This window comes from Sinocyclocheilus rhinocerous, unplaced genomic scaffold (assembly GCF_001515625.1).
Source record: "Sinocyclocheilus rhinocerous isolate Xijiao unplaced genomic scaffold, SAMN03320098_v1.1 C36031636, whole genome shotgun sequence".
Classification (NCBI taxonomy): domain Eukaryota; kingdom Metazoa; phylum Chordata; class Actinopteri; order Cypriniformes; family Cyprinidae; genus Sinocyclocheilus; species Sinocyclocheilus rhinocerous.
This window is the reverse complement of record NW_015771107.1, coordinates 1-774: the sequence shown is the minus strand read 5'-3', so window position 1 is coordinate 774 and position 774 is coordinate 1. Positions and strand designations below refer to the sequence as shown.

General features: G+C 42.9%; 1 protein-coding gene across 1 annotated transcript; it reads left to right on the top strand.

The window, feature by feature from the left end:
* Positions 1 to 27: 27 nt before the first annotated feature.
* On the top strand, positions 28 to 771 carry LOC107735401 (electromotor neuron-associated protein 1-like; the record flags this gene model as incomplete). The annotated part of the gene is made up of 1 exon (XM_016547093.1): positions 28 to 771. A coding segment is annotated over one exon (744 nt), but the record flags the coding sequence as incomplete, so codon positions are not given.
* Between the last annotated feature and the right edge of the window lie 3 nt (positions 772 to 774).

Sequence of the window (774 nt, the reverse complement as noted above, 5' to 3'; positions counted from 1 at the left end):
AAATGTTTAGTGAAATGTTTCAATTCATTTGACTCACAGATTGGAGAGCTTCTGAGCACCATACATCCAGCCAACAAAGCCAATTTAACTATTTTCTGTCCGGAGCATGGTGACTGGAAAAATTCAAACCTGGACAAACACAACTTGCAGGACTTCATTCATATGAAGCTAAACTCCCCAACCATCCTTCCAGAAATGGAAGGTCTTTCTGAATTCACAGAGTACCTGTCAGAATCTGTAGAAATCCCATCCCCATTTGACATGCTTGAACCCCCAACTTCAGGGGGGTTCCTAAAATTATCCAAACCATGCTGTTATATTTTCCCTGGTGGACGGGGTGATTCAGCACTGTTTGCGGTTAACGGCTTCAACATGCTGATTAATGGTGGATCTGATAGAAAATCATGTTTTTGGAAGCTGGTACGACATCTGGACAGAGTGGATTCTGTTCTCCTTACACACATTGGAGATGACAACCTTCCTGGTATCAATAGCATGCTGCAGCGCAAAATAGCCGAACTTGAGGAGGAACAGTCACAGGAATCCACAGCTAACAGTGACTGGACAAAGAATATGATCTCACCTGATATTGGAGTTATGTTTGTCAACGTGCCCCAGAACCTAGAAAACCTTGAGCCCAACTACAGGATTAGGAGAAATGCTGAGGAGGCATCTCTCACGCTGCAGTACCTAAACAAGCTGTCTTTAAAGCCTGAACCTCTGCATAGGAATATTGGGAATACAGTAGAACCAATTATACTTTTCCAGAAAATG